The sequence below is a fragment of the Haplochromis burtoni genome, unplaced genomic scaffold (assembly GCF_018398535.1).
Source record: "Haplochromis burtoni strain Fernald_Lab_line unplaced genomic scaffold, NCSU_Asbu1 Contig_65, whole genome shotgun sequence".
Classification (NCBI taxonomy): Eukaryota; Metazoa; Chordata; class Actinopteri; order Cichliformes; family Cichlidae; genus Haplochromis; species Haplochromis burtoni.
In genome coordinates this window covers 1,726,493-1,749,862 of record NW_024582426.1, presented here as the reverse complement: position 1 = coordinate 1,749,862, position 23,370 = coordinate 1,726,493, and the positions used below count along the sequence as shown (strand labels likewise).

Sequence of the window (23,370 nt, the reverse complement as noted above, 5' to 3'; positions counted from 1 at the left end):
TGTAACAAAAGACTGCATTGATCGTGGCTCAAGAGTTGGGAATTCGCCTTGTAACCGGAAGGTTGCCGGTTCAAGCAACAGTCTTGGTCGTTGTGTCCTTGGGCAAGTAAAGCACTAAATAAATACAGGCCATTTACCATTTTACCATATCATGAATTTGAAGATGCATTAAAAAAAATATTGATATTTTATAATCAAATAAAACAATATTAAGATATTCATAGAACAATTAATTAACTGGTTAATTAATTAATGTAATTCTGTAATTAATGTCACCTTAATAACCTGCAAATTTACAGGATCTCTTGATTACTGAATACAGACATTAAGTAATGTAACAACTGTGTTACAATTCGGCATTTTAGTCATCATGATTATTCACAAAAAAAAGAAAAATTTATTTAGGCTTTTTCATGTAAGTTTACAGTTCCTGGAACAGGCTGAAAATGGAGCATTAATGGTGAAATGCAGTATGACTGACTAAACCTAACTAATGACTAATGTCCCTCCAATGCTGATCGGGTAGCTTCTTAATAATTGGAAATAAATTACAGCTGTAAAATAATCAAAGTATTAAGCTTTAGTGACACAGACTGGGCCTTTTTACAGGGTCAAATATATCAGTGGATCGGGTTCCATTACCTACCCAAAGATATCTGTTAAGGTTTGGAAAAAGAAACAGATAATCTGGGACAGTGCCAAAAACATGTCAGGAAAGCAGGGCGCAGCTTATACCAAACCCAACTGACATTTACATTAGGACTGCTGCCTTGAAAAGAGGAAAGGGATAAAGGTAATACCTGGAACTGATTAACATCAGATTGTGTCCCATTTTTGTATTTTTCCAGAACTTCAAACGTGTGATGAATGTAGTGCTTCATTTGATGAGGAGGGAGGAGGCTGTGTTTTGATGCTGGCATGGATTCAGGAGGGTTGAGGGAGATGATTGAGGGCTGTGTGTTATGCACTGCATCCACATGTTTCCTGGCCTGGTCACTTCTACTGGGACTCTCTGAATACTAAACTGCCTAGCTGCCTCGTAACCATCATTTCCTGGAGGACAGTCTACACTGAATTCCTTTCTGGAAAAGCTGGAATCAGAAACATTTTTCCATTTTTCTATCTCTGTTTATTTTTCTAAATCCAAAGAGAGGTGATTGCTTTGAACTCTGGCCCACTCACAGACAAAGAGAAATGTTTTCATAGTTTAAAGCATTTCAGCAAAGGAGAGGAAAGAATGAGGTGTGTGTGGTTGTGTGAAAGAAAATATTTTACTGTATTTTGCAATTTTCCTGAAAAATTACAATATAATAATAATAATTAGTAGTAGTAGTAGTAGTAGTAGTAGTAGTGACTGCTAATTTGTCCACCATTAAACTGTTGTACTAAAATCTACAAAAGAGATATATGGATAAAATGTGAGCTTAATGGTATAAGACTTTCAGCTGTTGTAAGCTGTGACTTAATTAGGCACAGCTGTCCAACCGTTCGTTCAAGTGAATATCTAATCAATCACATGGAAGCAGCCCATTGTACTCAGACATTTAAACATGTTCAAGACAGCCTACTGAAGTTCAAACTGAGCATCAGAATGTGACAGAAAGCTGATTTAAGTGACTTTGGTTGTTTGTGAATAAGAGAGGCTGGTCTGTGTATTTCAGTATGCAGAAGAGCATATCTTTATGCACAATATGTTGAATTTTGAATCAGATGGACCACAACAGCAGAAGACCACAATGTGTGGCAGTCCTGTCAGCTAGGACAGGAAACGGGAAACTGAAGGGCTAACAAGGGCTCAAAATCAGACAACAAGAGATTTGAAAAATGTTGCCTGGTTGATTTCTGCTGCCATATTTTGACGGTAGGGTCAGAATTTGATCTAAATGCATTTATGATTCAGGCTGGTTGGAGTGATGTAATGGCATGGGGGATATTTTCATGAAACACTCTGAGCTCCTTAGCACTTACTGAACATCATTTAAGCACCATAACCTTCCTGAGAATTGTTGCTGAACATGTCTGTTATGACCCGGTTTTGCTAGGGGACAGGGAAGATAGCATAAACGAGACCCTCACGAGGGAGATCAGTTAAGACCAAGTTTCATTTACAGAAAGAAACTCAGAACTGAAAACCGATAGCGACATTTACTACAAATTACTTGGCAAATAACCAATACAAAAATAACTTGCTCACGTACAAGTGGAAATTAAAGCTAGCCTCATGGGCTGCAACACGAATAAATGCTATTCAAACAAATTCCACACCTTAAACAGGGTTTCACAAGCTAGGCTCACAACAGAAGCATGTGGGGCAAACTGCACATTCAGTTCAAAGCAGCAGCCCCTGAATGAAAGTTCTTCAGCCCTTTTGAAGGCACAGGTGTGCACAATTGGTTGCAGATTGGTCTCTCTCCCTGGAGGTGCAAACCACAGGTCCTCAGGCAGGCAATTGTCTGAGTGGATTGTCAAATTCAAATTTACATGCAGGAAGGCTGACACGGGTTCCCAGACAGCCAATCGTCTGTGGGTGTTGTCACGGTTGAATTTGCTTGAAGGAAGGCTGGTTCACTTCTTCCAAGGCCAGGGGCCATAACAATGTCCATTGCCTTATGATCACAGTGAACTATCTTAAGATAAGATATGATAACCTTTATTAGTCCCACACGTGAGAATTTTGTTGATGGCTCTTGATGGCTGCTTCCAGCACAATCTCACAAAAGTCAGATGAAATCAAACTGGTTTCGTAAACGTGACAATGACAGTGTACTGAAACTGCCTCAACAGTCACCAGATCTAACTCCAGTAGCTCTTTGATATGTGTTGAACCAGGAGATTGCCAACATCAATTGGCAGCTGCAATAACTATGTGATGCTATCATGTCAGTATGGACCCAAATCTCTAAGGAATGTTTCTAGCACTTTGTTGAATCTATCCCAAAAAAAAGGGAGTGCTGAAGGTAAAAGGAGGACCACCTAGTAAGGTTTAATGAATCTATACTTTGAACCTGTATCCTGTGTTCAGGTTTTTGTCTTTCCTGGACAAAATATTACAAAACCTCATATCACAGGTGCATGGCTGCTTCTGTATGGCTGTCATGGTTCTGGGCCATTGACCCAGTATTTTGAGTTTTGTTCTGGATTTTTTGTTGATTTCTTTGAAAGTACAAGATAAATGATGTTTTATTTCTTAAGTATGTTATCTTCTTGTGCCTTTGAGTTGATTATAGTTGATTTCTTGTTTAATGATGTTAGTTCCCCGTTTGTGTCCAGTCTATCTATGTATGTTTCATTTCTATGTCCTGTCATCCGTGTCCCCATGTTTGTTTACTTCCATAAGTTCACACACAATATAACTATATCACACATCCACAACAATCATGTACTGAAATAACCATTGCAAAAATTTTAAATGAATGACTGTAAATTAAACATTTACATTGGAATATGCCTTTGGATTATTTAACATAAATATGGCCCTAATACTTTCTTTTGAAATAAGCCTATGTATGGTATTCAACTGTATAGTATGTAGGATAATGTGTGTGCCATGAACAGGATAAAATTTGCAAGCTTTCAAACAATTAAACATCAAAACAAAGAAAATAAACATGAAGGAAAAAAACAGTTTTTAAAAAAAGAAAAAAGTCAAAGTCAAATGTATTTATATAGCACATTATATATATATATATCCCAACTAAAACTGTCACTAAAATTTCATAAAATAGAATACAACATTAATAAACAATGAATAAAAGAAATTTTTTAAACCTTCTATGAACAAAAAACATACTGCTGTAATTGTTTCTATCCCGTATGCTGTTTTGTGTTTTCTTTTATTTTTTTTAGTGAAAAGCTCTAAATTGTTTAGACAGCATTTGAGTTTTTGCTCTGTGGTCTCAAGGCACAGCAGGGATTTTAAAGGTCAGTGTCCCACAATTCAATACCGAACAAAATGTCCACAGCACAAACGTGCAGAGAGAGAGAGAGAGAGAACGAGCGCGTATGTGTGTTCATTATGCATTGTTGCTTGCTGCAGAAAACAATCTGCACACTGATGGCATCAGGGACAGAATTACACACAGGTCATGTGTAAAATCTATAAAAGAGCAGGCAACGCTCAGTGTGCGCACTGCACCAACCTTCAGGAAATGTTGACCTGTGAACAAGTGGCTTTCAAACCAGTCACTTTTTGTTGGCATGAGGCCTTTTTTGTATATTATTTCCTATTTCTATACTGCATGTACAATACCCTGTTATTTTGTTCCCTAAGTAGTTTAAACTGCTGTATCTCAGCAGCTCTAAAAACATAGATATTCTCCCTAGGGCAGTTTTGGTCTTCCAGTGTGATGTAAATGCTAATTTTCAAAGATTTATAATCTGAAAAACATCATCTGTCAACAAAACTTTTTTTCATAGTTTTACAGGTGTTGTAAATGTGGTTGGAACAGGTACTTTTAATCTTTGTATCCGATATAGAAGATGGTAGAAAATGGTTAACAGACAAAACGAGACAAAAAGAAGAGGGAGAATGGCAACGCACGGAGAGACTACAAACATCTAGCGGGTTAGGTTAATTAAAGGACAATTTGACATGATAAGTAAAAGTATTCTTTCTTACCAACAATAAAGTACATGATTACATTTTGTAACAGTATCACACTGCTCAGTCCTACTAATGGATCACTATGATTAATTCTTAATTTTCCCATATGGCATTACTGACTTGAATTACATCGGTGACGTTACAAAAGAAAGTTTTCACAAGAGTCCTGTGATATGACAAGTTCACCAAATGATTCACCAGTTTATAGAGCTATTAATAATAGGATTAACTTGAAATAATCACATCCACTATTAGACACTCACATAGAAAAACCTTATGAATACAAACGCGCTCACACACACAAATGTTCAAACCAGTGTACAACAGGTACTCACAGACACACATTATCTTGGTTGGCTTCTGGCTCTAAACCTATCATGCATTATTAGTACTGAATGCTGCTCACTAACATTCAGTATTTATTATTTACTGTTACTTGTGCTTATGTTGGTCGTTGCTCTGGTTTCCCTACAATGTTGTTTTCTTTGCTTGTTTTTATTTCAGCAGGTGACCATCTTCTCCTCTATTTTCCTTTCCCTCTCCTTCTGTTAAGTCTCTTCCCAACTTCTCTTTCCTTCGTCTTTCTCTTTCCTGTCCTCTGGTCCTGTCCATTCTAATTGTAATTGTAGAAAGAACTGTGACGTGACACACTGTTCCCGTGTTGCTTAATGGTTTTTATTGATTTCACACTCTTATACTGTTCTCCTGGTTTGGCAGATATGTCCACCAGCTTCCCAGATGTCTCGCACTCTCCCGTCTCTGCTCTCCAACCTCACTATAAAAAGGGAGAAATTCTACTTGATTTTAATTAAATTAATATATCAAACATCATGCACTAAACCAAAATAAACACACAAAAAAGATTAAATCAGTTGTTACATGTTGTTTCAGTTCAGGTTTGTGTGCATTCGTTTTTGCACAGCTCTCTTAAGGTCATGTTTTACTGTTTCATTTTGATTCTAGAATATTTTGGTAAACACAGGAGTTCACAGTTGCCCTAATGACTGCAAGGTGCCCAGGTCCGTCTTCATGTTGGTCTCATCTCATCAAAAGACACTGTTCCAGAAGTCTTGTGGTTTATATAGATGTAACTGAACTAACCTGAACTGCAATTGCAAACTGTCCAAGCAAGCCATACTTTTTCAGCATTTTTCCAACAATGCTGTCATGAACTTTGACTTTAAAATGTTAAGTGAAGCCCGCAGAGTCTGAGATGGGGCCCTTTGGTTTTTTGTTTCTCCGAGAATCACACGGTCTGGAATTGGGGTGAATTTGTGGAGACGTCCAGTCCTGGAATGATTGTGCCACTGTGTTAAGACACATCTGGATGCTCCAGATCAAAAAACTTTTTTTTGTTATAGAAATGGTCACACTTGGTGATGAATGACATTTTGATCAGTTTTCTCATAACTGTTGCCAGGATGTACTTTGTCACGATCCTGGGTCATTTGACCCAGCATTTTGAGTTTTAGCTTATTTTGATGTTTATGGTTTATGGTTTAAGATTCCCCTTGTGTCTCCTACCCCTGTGTTTAAATCTCCCTCTGCCTTTGTGTGTCATGTCTGCGTGGCTTATGTTGTCAAGTTCGTGTTTCATGTCTGCCTCTCATTATGTTTCCTGTTTTATTTTGAAGAGATCTTGTGTTTCTATGTTCAATGTGTTTAGTTTTACGCTTCCATTGTACCGTCATTATGTTCATTTGTGTCAGCTGTTTCCCCATGTGTTTCCACTTCCCCTGATCACCTCCTGTGTGCATTTAGTCTGTGTGTTTTCATTCAGTTGTGGTCAGGTTGTCTGCTGTGCCCATGTGCCAGGTTTTTTCATGTTTTAATCTTAGTTCACCCAGTTTAGGTTATTGTTTAGTTTCAGCTTTGCCTTTTGTTCTGTACTATTTTGCCAGCCTTAACAAACAGCTGGTTTTTGTCACTCTCAAGTTTTGTTTTGTCTCTTCGCATGACAAAACTCTTGGTTCCACCTCCTCACCCCACACAGTCTGCTTCGCAGCCAGACTGTGACAGAATTCCCTGTACAAGCCTACCACTTAACATACACACGTCGATATAGTCTTTTATATGCTTGAGTGGAATAAAGAAAGGAGAAGAGCATAGTCAGTTACATGTGTTTCTGTATCACGCTCATTTGTACAATGTCTGATATTTTGGATTTCTTTGAGGGCTTTTTTCCAGGCTCAGAATGGGGTGACACAACTTGATCAGTCCAGATACAGTAAAGAAAATGAGTCTTTTATTATTTTAATCATTTTATATTTGTAACAAGACAATAAAATTACTAAATCATTAGTGAAGATCAACGACATAAGAACAACATGAAAAACTTTGTCATTACAAGATTTCTGACTTTTGTCTCTGAACCGGAAAATTTCAGTTTTTCTTCCTCCTTTAATGCTTTCAAAATGTGCTCACAGGGTATTTATGAAAGCAACCCCAGCTTGGCGAGATATTTATGCAATCTTTTGGGGCCTAATGGAGATCCAGCTCTTGGCACAGGAAAAAAAAAGACAAGGACACTGAGGACAGAGAAGGGAGGGAGGCAGGAAACTGTCCACACTTCCTCGGGCAGGATACTGTGCTCCTCTAAGAGGCATCCTGGAATCTAATGCCTCAAAGACCTCGGCAAGTCTTTCATACAAACACTTACTCTTCCTGCTCTGCATCAAGAACTGAAGCTGCAAGGTCAGTTAAACGTCTTCAGTCATGCCCTTAAAATCATGTGTTATGAAACTGTGCAGTTTATGGAAAAAAACTGCTTTGGGTGAGAACTCCTACCACCTAAAGCATACTTTATACCAGTGGTTCCCAAACTTTTTTTGCTGCCCCCCCCCCCTCCTTTGTTTTAGCTGTGCGCCACATTATTGTTTACATGAGATGAATTGCAGAATGGCAGATAGAGACAAAATACTGTTAATCTTACTATCTTCAGGTTTTACCCGCTTACATACACACACGCAGTTACTGTCCTTCCATTTAGAAAGGCAGCGGCATCACGGTGTGATTGTTTTACGTGTAGTTGTGTTTTTTTCCTGTGTAATAATATTCAACATTACTACCAATACATTTTTCAAAAAATGTCTCTCTGTGCAAAATGGGTTCAAAAACATAAACAACTGTGGGATACTGTTAGTCCGTGATTTGGAGAGGGGGAACAAATTGTGGCAGGATCAGCCTGATATTATTTGTATCCTGCTGTAACTTTACTGTATAAAGACTTAACGTCCCCAAAATGTCGGGAGTAGTTAGTCATTACAAGAAGTGTTTGTGAACTAAAAATCAAGAATGTGGGATACTGTTTGTCCCTGATTTGGAAAGCCCAGTGTGTGCTCCCAATGCAGGGGAAACTAATGCTGTCGCAGAGACCTACATTGGCACTTGTGCAGGCGAAGCCAAAGGGAAGATATGCTTCACCAGATTTTCTTGTCTTTGGCTTGGAAGGAAGTTGGTTTGGAAACATATTTGGCGATGCTTCATCTCCTGCTATGCCTTTGTGTGGGAGCCCCGTCAAAAACCTGTTCATTATGTTAACAGTGTCCAAGCGTTCTTTTTTTTTTTTTTCTTCTTTTCATACCAGGACCCCCCTGCAATGGCTCTGTGCCCCCTCACTTTGGGAACCTCTGCTTTATACACATTAGATTTTATGCAATACTTCTTATCCACTAAATGTTTCACAGAACTAGTTAAAAAGTGCTTCATGGTTTCTCAAATGGCAACAGGTTTACAAAACTAACTTAGTTTGGCAATATGACATTCAAACTACTCCCTAACTGATATTCATATACAAATAAGATAAAATATACTGATATTCATCAGCAGGGGCTGCTGTGCATGTGTTTTGTCAAATTAATTTTGGATTGTTTATAAATCGTGCAATAAAGATCTTTGAAACTGTTTTTGTTTTTTTGTTTTTTTGTTTTTAGAATTCCAATGTATTTGTTTCCCTGGTACAATATAGTATACAAAACAGCAAAACCAATCTATACTTATTTTGGCCAGATTTGTAGCTTTAATCTATTTTATACAAACTCAGTTCCAAGTTGTTGTGTGCTGTGTAAAATGTAAGTAAAAGAACATAATGCACACGTCTTCAATGCATATATTATTCGCTATAGAACACGGAAAAGGAGATCAAGTGTTTAAACTGGAGAAAATGTACCATTTTAAGAAAATTTTAGCTCATTTGGAATTTCAGAGTAGCAACATGTCTCAAAAACTTGGGACAGGATCATTTTTAGTGCTGTGTAATGCTTGTTCTCTTAACAACAGTCTGTCTGGGAACTGAGGAGGCATGTTGCTATATATACCTTGATACAGGATTCTAGCTGCTCAACATCTAGAATTTTTTGTTTCATGATATTTCAAATGTTCTCGGTTGGTGAAAAATCAGAATTGCAGTCAGGCCAATTCAACACCCAGAATTTTTTTTACAACAAACCTATGTTGCTGTAATAGATGTGGTAAGCTCTTTAGTATTGTTTTGCTGAAATATGCAACAAAAACAACATTCAGGTGGGAGCATTTGTTTTTCTAAAACCTGTATATACCTTTCAGCTTTGATGCCCTTTTGGATGTGCAAGCTGCCAGTTCCAGGCATTGGTGCACCACCATATTATCTGAGATGCAGGCTTTTCAACTGAGCTCTAATAACAAGCCAGATTGTCCATCTCCTCTTTTGTCTGGAGGACGTGGTGTTATTTGTTTGGCTAAAACAATTGAAAATTTCAATTTTTCTGTGGGCCTGAAAATCATAGGCATCGAATATTGATTTTTTGGCCTTGTCTCTTATGCAAACACATTTCTTCAAATTCTAGGAATTGTTTGATATTATGTACTGTAGGTGATGAGATATTCACAGTCTTCACAATTTTACATTGAAAAAGATTATTCTCAAAATATTCCACAATTTTCAGATTCAGCTTTTTGCAGAAAGGCAAACCACTGCCCATCTGTTCTGAGGTGCTCTTTTTATACTCAGTCATGTTACTGAGATATTGCAAGATACCAAAATCAGTTGCAAACATTTTGCAACATTTTTCTTAAAATTTTAAATTTTCTCAGTTTAAACATTTGATCTTTTCTGTTTTCTATTGTAAATAAAATATGGGTTTGTAAGATTTGAAAAATCATTGTTTTTTGTTTTTATTCACATTTTACAGGGTTGGGTTTTTGTTTTGTTTTTTTGTTGTTGTTTTTTTTTTTTTTTTTTCAAATTGAGTTTGTTCTTTCTTTTTAAATATACAACTTCTGTATTAGCGTTGATGTTTATTTATCAGTCAGTCAATCAAAAACACGGGCAAGTAAAATGATGAAATCTTTGCCCCAATCCAAATACCTGCTTAGCACATTACTAAACATTTCCTGTTCAAAATAAAACTTCCCCTTACACAAACAAACATTTTTGGACTCCGTTTACATGGCTAGACCTCTATTTTCGGGGGGAAAGATTCAACTGCTGCCCTCTGCTGTTCGAACGTTAAATGGGTCGTAATGCTCACTTCAAAACCGTGCGTGCCGAATAAAATAAATGCAAAAATACTTTGCAATTAAATAAACATATAGATGTTTAAATAATTAAATTGATTAATTAAATCAATACACACATTTACTGTGCTATAAAGAAACAACCGGTTGCTATTCCCTGTTATTGCATCTCATCCGGAACCTTAGCGATAGGTTTTACCGGCGGCTTCTTTTCCGTGTTGCACAAAACAATAACTGCAGACCCGCACAGCTTCAAAACGATGTGGAGCTCAGTAGGGTTGAGTGTGATTAACGTTGTGTGGTCTTCTCTGGCTTTGTGCTTCCTCGTTGCTTTTTGTGCTCACAAAGTGTCGCGACTGTTGCCGGGAATATTTGACACGTGTCCCGCTTACGTTTTATTTCAGGACCTTATTCGTTACGGAAAAACTAAACAGAGCTTAAAGCGAGACGAATGGCTGCGGGTTTTTGACGTCCCAAAAAGGTGACAGTGAATGACAGAACTTTACTGTAATGTATTTTATATCCTACTATATCTAACCGAACATTTAGGTGGTTTTGAATCATTATTTACTTTTTAAATATTTAAACGTGGCATGCTTTTCGCCTTCCAGGTGGTTCTGGCACTTCTATGCAGTCTCTGTTGGCTGGAATGGTCTTCTTCTGGTCTTGTACCTCAGCTTTATATTTCAGCATCAGTCATACCCTTTGTGGTTGAGCGACTTTTTAGACATTTTGACTGGCGCACACAGCAGTGACAGTCAAGGTAAGCTAAAGGAAAAAATGGTTGTTTTTCTGTTTAATTCATTTTTGTGTCTGATGTTAGTGTTGGCTGTAGTCCCACAGCTTTCCACCGTCCTGGTGCAGCTGCTGCTGTGGGTCCACTCCCTCAGGAGGCTGCTGGAGTGCCTGTTTGTCAGCGTTTTCTCTGATGGGGCGATGCACTTGGTACAATATATGTTCGGCCTGGGGTATTACATCATGTTAGGGTTGACGATCCTCTGCTGTGATCGTATGGAAAAAGGTTTGAGTTGGTGCTTTCTGTGTGCTTCTATGTGCACAATTCCCTGGTTCATCTGCTTTGTGGTACTGATGCTTCCACCATTTCTTTTAGAGAGAAGCTCCCTCCTCTCTCAGCTGGACTGGCTGCTTGTTGCTGGGTTTTTACTCTTCATTTGGGCCTCGTGGCTGCAGCATCAGTCTATGGTCCTGCTGGCCAGACTTCGCACTGGAAAGTCAGGTAAACCTAGGAAACTCTCTGTCTTTCTGTTTTGTTTTTTTATTTCTTTGTTTCTTTCTTTGTTTTTTCTTTGCTGCCTCCAGCATTATTGCTATCACTGAGAATTTGCATATTAATGATCAAGGAACTAACAGCTTGAAGTTAACTTCCTCTGCTGTCTGTTTTTCTGTTTATGTGTTAACCGCAAAGCACATGGGTCATCCCATCTCCAAATTGCCTTTAGCTCAACCAGCTTATATTTTCCTAAAGAACGTATGGTCCAAAGTTAGGATACATGTAATGATTTTTGTTAAATTTTAGATTTATGTATCAAATACTTTTCAAAACATATATTTTTGAAAAATGGCCAATTGACCCACTTTCAGCATTTTTTTATTTGATTTTTTTTATTTTTGCTCTTTGAAAACCGAGGCCATGTTTAAGCATGAATATTTCAAAAAACATTAGCTAAAGGAGGCTAAAAAACTGCAGAGAGCTGAGTGGAACTGCAGAGCTGCGAGATAATTCTCTGTGGGTTTGGCGCCGTGAGTGAGACATTTCACAACAGACAGTAATTTGATCAGTTGTTAATTAGCACAGCTTTAACCTGATACACACTGGAAATGGTAAACCAGTCTATGTAAACGTTGAAAGTTGCTGATGTCACTTTTTCTTGTTTTTTGTCATGTCATGCAGGAACAGTGGAAACGCTGACTCACAGAGTGCCAAAGGGAGGTTGGTTTGAGCTGGTTTCTTGTCCCCATTACTTTGCTGAGCTGCTGATCTACATCTCGTTGAGCTTTGTTTTCAGAGGCCTCTCTTTCACCTGGTGGCTTGTGGTACTGTATGTGCTCTTCAACCAAGCACTGGCAGGACAGCTTTGTCATGACCTTTACATTAGCAAATACAAGTCATACCCAAGGCATAGAAGAGCATTTATACCCTTTGTGCTATGAATACTCAGACACTGTATTGGTCTTTTTGTGGTAATAAATGGGAACTGTAAAGAAAACTGCCAGAGATGTCGGAGGAGCAGAAACCTTACGAGCAAAAGCCATCTTTTTCTAAACGTTCTTTCAAACCTCCAAATTTAACTAATCGGCTTGACAGCTAAGAGGCCAACACTGTGTTTGATTTCTGGCAGAAGACTCTAGAGGTGAGAACTTTCTCCGACTGATGTGAAGACACTGTGAGGAACATTGCTGGAATTCATTTGTTCATTACATTAAGAACTTGTTTTTCTTACGATTAAGTACTTAAAAATCTTTTGCTTCCTTTTACAGTATGCCAACCTCTCGAGTTATAACTGGTATTGTAATCTCTAAATGTTTATGTGAAAAAGAAACCTGCAAAACACTGTGGTGTTGAATATTTTTCTTTTATAGCAAAACAGAATGTATTGTATTAATACCGGAACGACAAGGAGTTTTACTTTAAAACGAAAAGTAACATGACATGGACATGTTGTAATGAATAAAGAAACTTTATTCAACAAAAAGTATTATTGTTGTTTAAAGAGGCACAAACATGGGGACGTTACTTTCAGGAGGGAAATCAAGTCATAAACCAATCAGGGGTGTGGTGGTTCAATCCCCAGGTACACTAGTTTGCATGATGTATTCATTATCCTTTAGATACTGGACCACAAATTGCTCCTGATTCATTCACAAGAACTTCACTTACTACGTTCACACTGCAGGTCTTAATGCTCAATTCCAATTTTTTTGATCAAATCCGATTGTTTTGTCTGCTTGTTCACACTACAAATAAAATGTGACAGCAAACGCGCTCTAGTGTGAACCCTCAAAGCGGCCCGCATGCACAAAAGAAGACGTCACACACAACGCACTCTGTTTAGACCCAGATCAAACAGTATTGTTTGACTGATGGCCCTTAATATAAAGACTTGTTTCGGACTTTACGTTTCCCAATTTTGCTTTAAGTTGTAACGTTATTGTGTTCTTTACAAATGGCCTAATAATGATCCTTATTTCTGTTTTTAGAGAGGAGCGGTTCTTCAAATGATAGTTGGAAATTTCTGTCAGAATCTGCAGATTATACAGTACAAATAAAATGTTTACGTTTCTCCAACGTTGTCTTCCCAACAGTTTCACTAACATCTACACTGGATGGCCCGAAAGCGTTCGCGATGTCTTCTCGGGTGCTGATAATTGGCGTCTGTCTTGTGTCAGTGTCGTAAAAGACGGATTTAATGCAACATGACCGTTCAAACAGCAGTCGCTTTCTAAAACATCAGATATGTATCGCATTCAGTACCGCATACGAAACAAATATTAAACAAATATCCCTATTTTCTACTACTTACACAGCGGAGAGTTATTATTTTAACCTTCAAACATTCATACTCGTGTCTTAATCACCAGGTAAAAAGAGAAGAAAGAGGCAAAACCTTACGCCAAAGTCAGGGGATGAAATTGCATTACTTATTGCTTGCACTACTAAAGAGTAGCGAGGAGCATGAAGGGAGTAATATTGTGGCAGGTAATTTCAAATGCAGCATTTCTGTCAGCTTAACAAACATCAGCAAACTCACAAACTGTTTGTGTGCTGCTGTATTTCACGGGGAGAGAAAAGTAAGAGAGCAAACTTCACTCAGAGATGGAGAAACATAAGAACAGGAGAGGACAAAGAAAGGTTATATGTAAAGGCAAGGACTGCTTAGTGGGATATTTATGAACTGGAAATGTAAGTTCTTATGTTTCTACATCAGATATTGGGCACTGTAAATTTGACATTGTGTTTTTCATATTGTGAAACCTGCTGGAAAAGAAGCTGAGGTAGAATAACTTATCTAATGGTTGTATGAAAATAAGCTGCAGGTTAATGTTGTATAAACAGGCTAGTTTGCTGTGCTGTGATGGATCCTTGCAGTTCTCCCACCTGCCAAATTCAATTTTAACCTCTTCCTACTCATTTTCCTGTTTTGAGGCAAAGTCGCTCTCTACAATGTAGGCAACAGAACATAGATATATTTTTTATGTTCCTCTTTTTCTCTGCTCTTGTTCTACTTAACTGATTAAAGCTGAGTAACTTTATTAGAATTACAATTTAGACTGAAATAAAGTTTGTATTTGTATGTACTAATATTATTTTAATATCACAATAATATAACAAGGTTAAGTTGTATTTACTTTAACTTGAGTAAAGACTTTTAATAAGTACTTCTATTTAAGTAAAGAATATCTGTGCTTTTGCCACCTCTGGTCACGTTCTTTATTTCCTTTTTATCCCTATAAAAGGCTGATGGAGTACTGTCCTCATTCCACTGGGCAGGCGGGCGTGCTGGACACCAAAGTTTGTGAATGTTAAGGCGACATAGGACTTTCAAATTGATAACATAGCATCATCTACTAAAAACTCAGATGAGTTGGAATCTTAGCGACCTCAAAGTCGCTTTAATTTTATTTAATGTTTATTCTGCTTATCCCAAATTTATTATTTGCCAAGCAAATTTTCTGCTCAAAGTAAATAATATTATTACTAATAATAATATATTTTTAAAGTAAATGGGCTGATATTTAGAGGGGCAAACACTCATTATTGTTAGGATTAGAATAGTAATTTTACATAAAAATATATAAAGAGAAAATTTGTAACTAATAAACAGAAGATCCTTTTTCAAGTTTTTTTTTTCAATGCAAAACTATTGAAAGAAAACAATAAAACTATATTTAAATAGCATTATGATCGACAATGAGATTGTCCATTCACTGAGCACTTCGCTGTGTGCGTCAGCTTACAAACCACGTCATTCATTTGAACGTCCAATCGTCTGTCTGCGTCGCTCCTCTTTGCGGCAGCACGGTTCTACTTCGCCCATGAGTTGAGTTGGCCCGGTCGGTCTCTCATATCGTGACGTGTGTTACCTCAAATTGTATAGGTTACTAAATATGGAGTTATACGGTTTTGTTGCAGATAACATGCAGTGATACGAGGGAGAGAAATTAGCGCGCAAATCGAGTCGTGTCGGTGTTTCGGAAGAAGTAATAATGCCTCGCGCGGCTGGCAGAAGAGACGGTGGGGCTAGCAGAAATGTGATGTGTGTCTTGTTTCCGCTCACCGCCGTGTTTTTGTTTTTGTCGGTCGGTGTTACTGCTATTCAAGAGGAGCAAAAAGCTGTCCCGGAACAGCCCCCGCAAGAGGTGAAAGGTTTTGCTTCATTGTCACTAATTAAGTGTTTTATCGTCATGTATAGGAAGCGGTCTTTGACGCGCTTCTTCCTCGCGCCCCGGGCTAGCCGAGCTCGTGCTAACTGATACGTCTCGCAGAGTTCCGGGTGTAACGTTAGCAAAAGTGGACAAAGTTACACTTGAATTTTTTAATCGTGAAGAAATTGCTTTAAAGTTAAGGTGACAGTCATTTGGGTGTCACGACGAGAAGGTCGTCATGTCCCCGCCAGTTTTGTTTACCTATTTAAACATTGTGGCCGAAGTGTTACAGCCAACAAGGGCAAACTTGAATACCTCATACTGATTTTTATTACAAACTGTGTGTAACTCAGCTGACAGTCACTGTGTGCATTTCCTTTGCAGAAAGTCTCCAGTGCCCAGCCACCGGGCCCAGTGGTTTCTGAAGATGTCTCCACCAAAGGGAACCTGGGCTTCATTCATGCCTTTGCTGCCTCTTTATCTGTCATCATTGTCTCTGAGTTGGGAGACAAGACCTTTTTCATCGCTGCTATCATGGCCATGCGCTACAACCGCCTCACCGTGCTGACCGGGGCTATGCTGGCCTTAGGATTCATGACTTGTCTTTCTGGTTTGTAAAACTTTGGATTTGGCCTTGACTGTTTTTTTTTTTGTTTTGTTTTGTTTTGTTTTTTTGGCATTACCCTTCGATCAGATCCTGAGAAATAACAAATACGTGTTGTTGTTGTTGTTTTTTCTTTCCCACATCATAGTACTGTTTGGCTATGCCACTACCATCATCCCAAGAATCTACACATACTATGTATCCACTGCTCTGTTTGCCATCTTCGGTATTCGCATGCTTAGAGAGGGGCTAAAAATGAGTCCAGATGAAGGTCAGGAGGAGCTGGAGGAGGTGCAGGCAGAGATCAAGAAGAAGGACGAAGAGGCAAGTTAACTTGATTCTAAACTATCTAGAAAAACAACATTTTTTTTAATGTCCAGTAGTACAACTCCAGTCCACATACATAATTTACATATTCAGTAATAGAAACCCCTCCTGAGTGGGTCCAGTTACTAACTGCTGACACCATTTTGCTTAGTAATTAGCGATTCGCAAATGGCTCATATTACTTAATCACCCAGAAGACCTAGTTACATTTTGCTGCTGCTGATGTGAGTTTTTGTTGTGTGGAAATTCTGATCTTATCATCAGGCTATATGAGCACATGGACACTTTAAAGTTGCCTGAGGCTGTCTTATTGAATGGCACCATTATGAGCTGTAATCGAAGTGCTGTACTGTAGACAAAAAAAACAAAAAACCAGATGGCTGATTGAACCTCTTAGCATTAGTGACAGTTTGTCATACAAAGTCAAGCTTAATTATATTCCCGTGCAGATCTGCATTCTAAGGTGTACTTGTAGAGGACATAAATCTACATCCTCTTAATCAAAACAAATCCGTTATAAGGAATATAGTTGGACCATCCACAGAGGACCTCATGACAAAATTTTGATCAAAGTATAGCACCCTTGTAAGTGAACCCTGCCTCTTGCAGGTACTGAGCCGTGAAAGTACTCTATTGGGTTGTCTTTCAAACCTCATGCCTCGTTGTCTGTGCAGCTCCAGCGGACTAAGCTCGCTAATGGGACTGCAGATGTGGAGGCTGGAACAGGGACTGCTGTTCCTCAGGGAAAGTGGCACAGCTTCATCTCACCCATCTTCATCCAATCCCTCACTCTCACTTTCCTCGCAGAGTGGGGGGACCGATCGCAGCTAACTACAATTATTCTAGCTGCCCGGGAGGTTTGTGACTTTCACTGTTAAGACAGCTGCTGTTTAATGCTTTGTAATATATTTTACAATAAATAGAGGCCATACATTTTCACTTTGATTGGCTGTTTGTTTCTTTTAGTTGCTGCTGTATTAATACACTGGTAATATTTAAGAAAAGAGTAAAAAAATAAATAAAAATATGGTATATAAACTGTTTTTGTTTTTTATTCTTAGGATCCATTTGGAGTCGCAGTGGGCGGCACCATTGGACACTGTCTGTGCACAGGTCTGGCTGTGATAGGAGGGAGAATGATTGCCCAGAAGATATCGGTTAGAACAGGTAAGATGGCCTAAAGAGAGTGTGTGTGTGTGTGTGTGTGTAGGAGAAGTGGGTTCCTATTCTCCTGGGAGAATTCCTCTGGAGGCAGCTCTGTTTACATACAATAATTATCAAAATATTTGTAGACAATCCTGTTAAGGTTTGATGGATTAGGTGGATCAGATTTAAAAACAAACAGAGAGAAAACAGCAATCTACTGTTAAACTAATTGTTATTTTGCCCAAAAATGGTACACACACAATTTACAGCCCACGTTTTACAATGATTGAAATGCATTTTTATTTTTAAAAAATCAAGTAGGTATTTGTAGAGTGCAGTCTAAAAATAAAAAGTAAAGTAAAAACTTTCAAAGTAGAGCTGTAATGACTCATTGAATAATTCAAATAACCAGACGATTTAAAGAAAATCTTCGACACAAATTTTCTCCTTTGTTTAACACACGGCTGTGTGGCGCTCAGTCATCTCCATGTAAACATGAGCGTTTCACCACTAACACTTTCATTAGAAACGTATCTAGGAGCAGGCATGTGAATAAAATATGTCAGTATTAGGCCCATGTTTTTCAACAAGAGTATAATAACACAACAGCAGCAGTGATGATGATTATGTTTAACATGGAGTCTGTCTACACGCACGGTGAAGAGCAAAGAGGGGGAGTCGTTACTGAGATGGTGACCTCAGTTAGAGTGAAAGAAAATGTTTTTCTAGTGTCCAAAACAGCAGCGCTGTTCTTGTGGTCACCATTAAAACCTTTACTGGGAAAAAGCTAATGGGAGTCTTCATCAAACCATCCAATCAACAAACTCCAAGCTTTTGTTTTATACAGTGAAAATCTATAGTAAAGCTACAGAAGTTGCATTAAAATATCCAAATGAGCTGTTAACTTGGCCTGATACCATGTTTAAAATTAGGCAGCCGGCTGAAGCCTGACGAAAACCGTCCCATTTTTGTATCATAATGATTCCTGAAACAAGCAGGAGGGAGTCTAAAGGAGGGCATGGGGTGTTTAGACAATATTTCAAGGCTTTCACAAATTTGTCTTTCAGATTTAAAGTGAAATTAAATATGAATAAACATGTTAATATTTACAAAAAATATATATAAAGTTTGTTGACCTGTGGCTGTTAAGTCAGACACTGACTTATTATTAACATGTCATTATTAACATCTGCACCATCATAACGTCTTGTTTTCAGCAGCACGAAAATTTTGCATAATAGCACAGGACAAACTTCAGCCAACGCATGGTCCTTTAAAGGCTTACAGATACAACCCCATTCATTCACTAACACACTCAAACATGCAGAGACACACAGATGCAGACAAACACATACACGTGAAACCTACCTCATCCAGAAGATAAAATATTACTAATTAAAGGGTTTAGGTGTTTTTTGACAGATGCCGTTATATAAAATGGAAACCCACGAGCAGTACATTTTGAAAGAACTGTTGCGGGGGAGGTTTCCCCCTCTTTTGAATATTTATTATTGCTCATTAATAAGTTCTTATCTGATTGCTCAGTTAATCGATGGACTAATCAATAGAATACTTAATTACTAAATGAATCCTTATTTGCAGACCTATTTCAAAGTCACTTTTAGTTTGGATTCTGCACCATTGACACTCCTATTTCTAAGACTTCAGTCTGCTGCCTCCACCTAATATGATTCATTTAAAATTTTCTTGACATGGTCGGTGAAGATATTGGACCATTTGCCCTCCCCTAACTTCCCTCGCAGGAATGCTAAGACTCCTGGGAGTCCTTCCTAGTGATGCAATGCTGTAATCATTTGGTTTTACCATCATGAAAATTACTGGTAAATTCACATTTGCTACAAAAACCTCAAGATGACCCATGATGGGGCTTCACAGAAAGATTCAGTAGTTTGTTCATATAGCTATATCAGATTTAAAAGATCAAAAAAATAAAGAAACCAGTTTAGTGTCAAATAAATCTGCCTTGTTTAAACTGAAAATCTTTGCTTAACTGACATTTGTTTTCTTGTTTTGTTTCTGTAGTTACAATCATTGGAGGAATTGTTTTTCTGGCATTTGCCTTGTCTGCCCTGTTCATCACACCAGAAACTGGACCTTAAATTGGAGGAAAGACTTTCAGGTTCACTTTGTAAATACTCGTAACATTTGATCAAGTTGCTGTAGATGCATTTTAGTTTCGACCCTCTAAGTCTAAAGGACTCAACAAAGAGTTGGAGTCCTGTCTTCCTTTCCTTGAACGTCTCTGTTCCTTTGTGATCTGTGAATCAGTTGGATTTCTCAGAGGTTAATTAACAACCTGTAGGTGGCATCCAAACCTCATGGGAAATGTGTTTGTTGACTGCTTACAAGGTGTGTTTCATCTTCATCTCATCTAGCGAAGGAAAGACTGAATCACAGAGGCCTGATTAACAGGTGCGAGCTTAGAAAGGAGGGAGGACTTTGTCACACTCTTTAAAACTTGTATTCTTTTCACACGGTGTGTGAGAGAAAACTAGATTGTTGCAGATTGCTGCCCTATAACGTTCTACAGGTGGCTGAGAAACTGAAGCCAACTTTCCTCATAGTAACATCTCAGCAAAGGAACTTAGTCCATTTAAAAAATCTTTTCCGTTTTTAATGTCTATTTTAAATGTTAAGAATGAGCCCCTTTGCTGTCAGGTGACTTTTGGCAAAATATGAGCCGCCAGTTTCCTCCCAAGTACAGCAGTTGAGGCTGGTGTTACTGTCGTTTCCACTATCTGTTATTAGCTTCTTCGTTTTTTTTAAACGCACACCTTACAGAGGTGCATGTGAGAGTGCATTCAGATTCTCTGTCAGATTGGACCAGTGTGCAAATGGCACAGCTAACATAACACTATCCAGATAGCTCCCCTGTGGTTACCACACAGATTACTTCCAACGGTGTGAACATGTCTCGAGTACTATTTACTGCTACCACATGTCAGATGTGGGACAGCTGTAGAGCATATCCCCGTCTGGTGTTCTGCGGATTGTCACAGAGCTTGTTTACTTCAGAGGAAAAACACCAAAACCAGAACCAGCTGCACATTTATAGCAACAGTTTCTGTGATCTGACTTACACTCAATTTTTTTTTTTTCTTTTGTAAATACAAGATTTCACATAAGAGCAGTCCTTTACAGAGACCTGAACCACTAGAATACCTCTACTTACCTGTATTTGAATGTCAGCATCCTGGGTTTATCTACAGTTCACGTGAACCTCTTCAGAAATGATAATCGTATTTACTCATAATGGTATCAGACGGTAACGGTGAGCAAGGCGTGGGATTAGGTTGAAGAAAGGGCCAGGAGTCACCCTGACAGGTTCAGTCTTCCTCTGCGATTAAAGCCATTTCCAGCATGAACCTCAGTTACTGAGACAGATTGTAAAGAGGACTACATCAGGTACAAAAATTATTTATCCTACACAAGACTTGCAGTAGAAGCCACTTCTCTTAGGTGTGTTGGATCTGCGGTGACAGCTCGACCCAACTTAATTTAGATCTAAATTTCACCCTTCATTTTTAAATGGTACATATTTATTTAGCTTCCTTTTCTTTTTCCTTTCTAGGCATATGTATTGACAAAGGGTGGATGATATTACTGTACAAGCAATGGAAATATTTTTTTAAGTGAACAGGCTAAAGCTGTGTTGTCAATATTTGACAGGCTGTGAACTACTTCTGTTTGTAATACAGGTTCTTTGAAATGCCTATAAGTCTTTAAAAAAAAAAAAAGATCAATAAAGGTTTCATGTGTTGTCTGATTTCTAAACTAACATTTAGTGCTGTGTTTGAGTTGAGTGGTGAGGAGGAATACAGAGTCAATTATAGGAACAGCACCAAAGATGATTCACACAGATTTATTTTTGAATCCAAGGGGAGCAAACGATTGACATATTTGCCTCATAAGGGTTATGTTGAGGTCCATGAATAATTTGGCTCAAGAAATTAATGCAAGTCACCTTAAAGGATACCTATTACACTTTTCATCATGTTACTGTCATCTATTTACTGATACAGTGACTAAAGTTCATTTTAGAGTATTTTTTCCGCTTTGCTCTTTATATGGAAGTTTATTTCAGACACTGCATGGGTGGAAAAATGACATCCATAAGTCAAACTTTGGGGTTTGGTTTTGTTGATTCATTTAATATGCCATCAACCTGGCAGGGACTACAGATGAAAATTAATCCATCTGGCTATTTACAAGATTAATTTTAGTGCTCATGTTAATTAATATGCATTGTCCCTTTGAAATAAACATACATATACCAAATTAATGATTTATGGATGGCAAAAAAAATTTTTTTTTCAGTGGTTGAAACAAGTTTTCATGCCTTTAATGTCGTCAGTGAGAATAAGTATTAATCATTCTTAACACGTCACATCTCACGCTGTTCAAACTTTGTTTGCTAAGGGCAGCAAATCAGAAAAGCAGAGGGATGAGCGCTACAATGAGTGGTTTCAGACAGTGGATGTACTGAGGGGTTGCACCAACATCCAGTATGAAATGTAAACGGATTATTTTGAACTTTGAGTCATGCAAAGCTACGGTAATGTTGTTAAAGAATTTACCAAAAAACAATGAAGCTGGAAATCAGCACAATAGGTCATCTTTAAGTGTCTTTATAACACTGGAGTGCAATAAAATGCTAATGTGTACAATTTCTAAATGTTGGATATAATCAGTAATTAAAGTTGAGCTGAGGTGTTTAACCTAATAACAAACAGCAGGTGTCAGTAGTGGATGCTTAGTGCAACATTTCCCAGTTGTGCTTCATAGAAGAACAAACTGGAAGCCTTAGCATTCACTACAAACTCTTAAAGCTTTTTAGAAAGAAAACTGGAATAGGTTCCATTATGTGGTTATAAAGTTGTAATAGATGCATTTATTGATGATTAAGAGATTAACTGCTCTGAATTGAGTTGATTGTTTTAGAGTTAGATATTAGTTTTGCCAATTTGTAACTCAAATATTCTGCTTGAAGTAAATAATCCATGCATGTGTTTTTCAGCTTCACATAACGATTAAATATATTAATTCATATCTACACATTTTTCTAGAACCACGTGATCAAACTTGCCTATAATGTAGTGAGAGAGGTTTATTAACAACTCAAAAAGACATGACTTAAAACTCTTTACAAAGGGTGTATTTTTTATCTCAAATGTAACCAAAGATTTCTATTCATACTCAGATGTGTTACCAAAGTTAAATCAGAAGTTGGATCTTCTGGTCAAACCTGAACTACTGACGTCATTACAGGAGTTCAAAAGTCCTGCTCCCGTCATCAATCAGGGTGTGACCACATTGTGTGGGATGTAGTCATGAAAGATTTAATGTTGTTTTTTGCTATTGAGCGCACTGCAGCAGTTAATTACTTGAGCCAAACCACAAAAAAAAGCCACAAAAATATGAACTGAAAGCAGAGAGAGAGAGAGAACACCGAGTTTCTAGTGTGTACATCAGAACTACACAACACTGAACATAATTCACTGTGTTCTTTGATTTAGGGTTTGTGTCCTGAGGTTTCCCCAGACAACATTTCCCCCACTTGTTTTTGAGACTTGCCAGTGACCCACAGATAACTTTAAAAGCCCAAGTTGCCCTTATACATATATATAAATTGGTCATTGTGGGTTTTAAAAAAAAAAAAAAAAAATCACTATTGCTTAATTGGCAGGGAAAGACTCAGTATAAACACTGAATAAAGACTGAAAAGAAATATACATAAAGGTGTGTGTGTGCGCGCGCGTGTGTAATATATATATATATTAATATATATATA

At 37.9% G+C, this 23,370-nt stretch overlaps 2 protein-coding genes across 3 annotated transcripts; both read left to right on the top strand.

Annotated features, from left to right (window-relative positions):
- The first annotated feature begins 10,306 nt into the window (after window positions 1-10,306).
- srd5a3 (steroid 5 alpha-reductase 3) lies at window positions 10,307-13,047 on the top strand. The gene is made up of 5 exons (XM_014333884.2): window positions 10,307-10,577; window positions 10,708-10,859; window positions 10,932-11,117; window positions 11,208-11,333; window positions 12,009-13,047. Exons 1-5 carry the CDS (start codon window positions 10,357-10,359, stop codon window positions 12,266-12,268), a joined length of 945 nt encoding a protein of 314 aa, XP_014189370.1. The 5' UTR covers window positions 10,307-10,356; the 3' UTR covers window positions 12,269-13,047.
- Window positions 13,048-15,119: 2,072 nt separating this feature from the next.
- tmem165 (transmembrane protein 165) lies at window positions 15,120-23,331 on the top strand. Of its 2 annotated transcripts, none has more exons than XM_042221390.1 (6): window positions 15,120-15,475; window positions 15,866-16,091; window positions 16,234-16,409; window positions 17,087-17,269; window positions 17,474-17,618; window positions 23,319-23,331. In XM_042221390.1, the coding sequence occupies exons 1-5, from the start codon at window positions 15,323-15,325 to the stop codon at window positions 17,591-17,593; spliced, it is 858 nt and encodes a 285-aa protein (XP_042077324.1). In that variant the 5' UTR covers window positions 15,120-15,322; the 3' UTR covers window positions 17,594-17,618; window positions 23,319-23,331. The 2 variants fall into 2 exon arrangements, with proteins under 2 accessions (XP_042077324.1, XP_005923366.1); XM_005923304.3 differs by lacking the exon at window positions 23,319-23,331 and adding an exon at window positions 19,602-20,676 and having other exon boundaries at window positions 15,121-15,475; window positions 17,474-17,579.
- The last annotated feature ends 39 nt before the right edge of the window (window positions 23,332-23,370 follow it).

Bases quoted from the DNA above. Each gene is read 5' to 3' on its own strand.
- srd5a3 (XM_014333884.2), top strand. From the start codon at position 10,357: ATGTGGAGCTCAGTAGGGTTGAGTGTGATTAACGTTGTGTGGTCTTCT. The intron at 10,578-10,707 runs GTGACAGTGAAT...TTCGCCTTCCAG, and splicing joins GTTTTTGACGTCCCAAAAAG to GTGGTTCTGGCACTTCTATG. The intron at 11,334-12,008 runs GTAAACCTAGGA...CATGTCATGCAG, and splicing joins ACTTCGCACTGGAAAGTCAG to GAACAGTGGAAACGCTGACT.
- tmem165 (XM_005923304.3), top strand. From the start codon at position 15,323: ATGCCTCGCGCGGCTGGCAGAAGAGACGGTGGGGCTAGCAGAAATGTG. The intron at 15,476-15,865 runs GTGAAAGGTTTT...TTTCCTTTGCAG, and splicing joins CGGAACAGCCCCCGCAAGAG to AAAGTCTCCAGTGCCCAGCC. The intron at 17,270-17,473 runs GTTTGTGACTTT...TTTTATTCTTAG, and splicing joins TTATTCTAGCTGCCCGGGAG to GATCCATTTGGAGTCGCAGT.